This window comes from Sinocyclocheilus rhinocerous, unplaced genomic scaffold (assembly GCF_001515625.1).
Source record: "Sinocyclocheilus rhinocerous isolate Xijiao unplaced genomic scaffold, SAMN03320098_v1.1 scaffold1615, whole genome shotgun sequence".
Classification (NCBI taxonomy): Eukaryota; Metazoa; Chordata; class Actinopteri; order Cypriniformes; family Cyprinidae; genus Sinocyclocheilus; species Sinocyclocheilus rhinocerous.
The window spans coordinates 1,702,704-1,705,255 of record NW_015645292.1 but is presented as its reverse complement, the minus strand read 5'-3'; the positions used below and the strand labels follow the sequence as shown (position 1 = coordinate 1,705,255).

The 2,552-nt window shown below is 46.8% G+C and overlaps 1 protein-coding gene across 1 annotated transcript in view; it reads left to right on the top strand.

Annotated features, from left to right (window-relative positions):
• Positions 1-599: 599 nt before the first annotated feature.
• ap1m2 (adaptor related protein complex 1 subunit mu 2) overlaps positions 600-2,552 on the top strand; it is a 4,902-nt gene continuing 2,949 nt past the window's right edge. The window contains exons 1-6 of the mRNA XM_016509466.1: positions 600-848; positions 1,243-1,399; positions 1,558-1,625; positions 1,745-1,875; positions 1,944-2,091; positions 2,175-2,301. Coding sequence (XP_016364952.1) covers positions 807-848; positions 1,243-1,399; positions 1,558-1,625; positions 1,745-1,875; positions 1,944-2,091; positions 2,175-2,301 — 673 coding nt within the window. The 5' untranslated portion in view covers positions 600-806. The remainder of the gene's footprint in view (positions 849-1,242; positions 1,400-1,557; positions 1,626-1,744; positions 1,876-1,943; positions 2,092-2,174; positions 2,302-2,552) is intronic.

The following is a 2,552-nucleotide window of genomic DNA, read 5'->3' as shown; positions in this document are numbered from 1 at the left end:
TCCATAGGCGTAATGTTTTTTCTACTGTACAGGACCGTATTTTCTATTGCCCTACACCAACCCTACCCCTCACAGGAAACTTTCTGCATTTTTAGATTTTCAAAAAACTTCATTCTGTATGATTTATAAGCTTTTGTACCCGTGGGGACCACAATTTAGGTCCCCACCGTGACACGAGTCCCCATGAGTCTGTGTGTAGTCTGGTTTAAGTCCCCACCAGGATATATAAACCAGTACACACACACAGAGACAGACAGACACACACACACACAGACAGACAAAGAGACACACAGAGACAGAGACACACACAAAATATCTTTAATAGACGTAAAAACATAAATGACCATGTTCAGTTTTGATCAGGACAATAAGGATGATATTGTAAGCGATGAACAGTGCTGTTTCTCTGTCAGTGCGTCTGGGGTTAGAAAGAGTAATAATGGTAAATGGCGACTAAATAAAACAATAAAATTATCTTTATTATTATTATTATTATTATACATAAAAATAAAGAATTCGCCTTCTTATTGAAGCTTTAGAGGTTTCAAGGTTGAGTCTCGAACAGCTGCTCATGGGGAACGCATTGGTGCTGCAGGTGGCTGATGTTGCCCTCTACTGGCGCGCTCCGCAGTCACGTGATCGCTGGCACTCCTTTACCTGGCGCTGCGTGACGTCACCGCGCAGGAAACGGAACTGGCGATCGAGGTGAGTCCACAAGTCTCCGCTAAATACAGGAATGTCACTAAACCTACTTTAAACTGGTTTGCCCTTATTGAGCCGGATCCGGTGATTTATAAGCGTTGAGTATGTCTGCGTCAGCCGTGTTCGTGCTGGATCTGAAGGGGAAGGTAATTATGACTCTTAATGAGCGGCTTTATAGAAGATATTAGTAGATTAATTTCACCTGATTTAATTAAGTGTGAAACACCTGCAAGCCGCTGTTTGTAATAATCTGTGTTTAATCATTTCTACAGCTGTCTGCTTTAATCGACTGTAACAACAGCAGTCTTTAATGGAGAAATAGTGTTCTATTATTAAATGTCATATGGTAGTATTTCATTTCTCTTTAAGATGTTTTCTACTGGAACTGCTTTACAAACAGTGAATGAGCAGATGTCATTTCCTCTCCAGAGAGGAAGGAGTATTATTACAGATGACTCCATTAAAAGAGTCTCTGAGAGATGAATGGCGAGATCGAACATAATGAAATGCCGCATGTTTCCTAACTTGTCCTCCCATCAGGTGCTGATATGCCGCAACTACAAAGGCGATGTTGACATGTCAGAGATCGACCACTTCTTCACCCTGCTAATGCAACAGGAAGAGGAGGGGCTTGTCTGCCCAGTGATGTCACACGGCAACGTCCACTTCCTGTGGATCAAACACAGCAATCTCTACTGTATCCTTTACATCACGAACTTCACGATCTGATTGTAAAAACCAGTGCAAATGAGATCGTGTGGAATCCTGTCGAGTAATGATCTTCAAGAGAGCCGTTTAGTGGTGTCTCAGTCAGTAAACGTGTGTTTGTTTCTCTTAACCTGCCGATAACATCAGTGGTGGCCACCACCAACAAGAACTCCAATGCGTCTCTGGTCTACGCCTTCCTGTACAAGCTGGTGGAGGTGAGTCCGAGACGACTCGTGGTCCTTCATTAACTACCGGGTTAATTCTTCAATGTTAACTGAAGGCGCTGAATGTCATGCTGAGAAACAAGCGTGCTTCTCCTGTGCCGTGTGTTCAGGTGTTCACGGAGTACTTCAAGGAGCTGGAGGAAGAGAGCATCCAGGATAACTTCGTGGTGGTGTACGAGCTGCTGGACGAGCTCATGGACTTCGGTTTCCCGCAGACGACAGACAGCAAGATCCTTCAGGAGTAAGAGCCGTCGGCTTCACGCGATCATCATGTTGAAGCTCGTCTCCTCACGTGTGTTTCTCTCTCAGGTACATCACGCAGAAGGGGAACAAGCTGGAGGTGGCCAAGACCAAAGTGCCCACCACCGTCACCAACGCCGTGTCCTGGAGATCCGAGGGCATCAAATACAAGAAGAACGAGGTCTTCATCGACGTGATCGAGTCCATTAACGTGCTGGTGCGTGACCGCTTCTTCCAGCAGCGGTTTGTGTCTCGTGTAGTGTGTGTGCTGACGGGGCGTGTGTGTGTGTGTGTTTGCAGGTGAACGCTAACGGCAGCGTGATGAGCAGCGATATCGTGGGCAGCATCAAACTCAAGACGATGCTCTCAGGAATGCCGGAGCTCCGGTTGGGCCTCAACGACCGCATGCTGTTCGCCCTCACCGGCCGTAAGAACCAGACGATATTACACTGTTTGAGTGATGAACTGATGAAGAGTGTTGTGCAGGATGAGGGTCGGGCCTGCTAATGTGTGTGTGCTTGTGTGTGTGTGTGTGTGCGTGTGAGTGAGAGTGTGTGTGTGTGTGTGTGTGTGTGTGTGAGTGAGAGTGTGTGTGTGAGTGAGAGTGTGTGTGTGCGTGTGTGCTTGCGCGCGCGTGTGTGTGTGTGTGCGAGAGTGTGTGTGTGTGTGTGTGCGCGA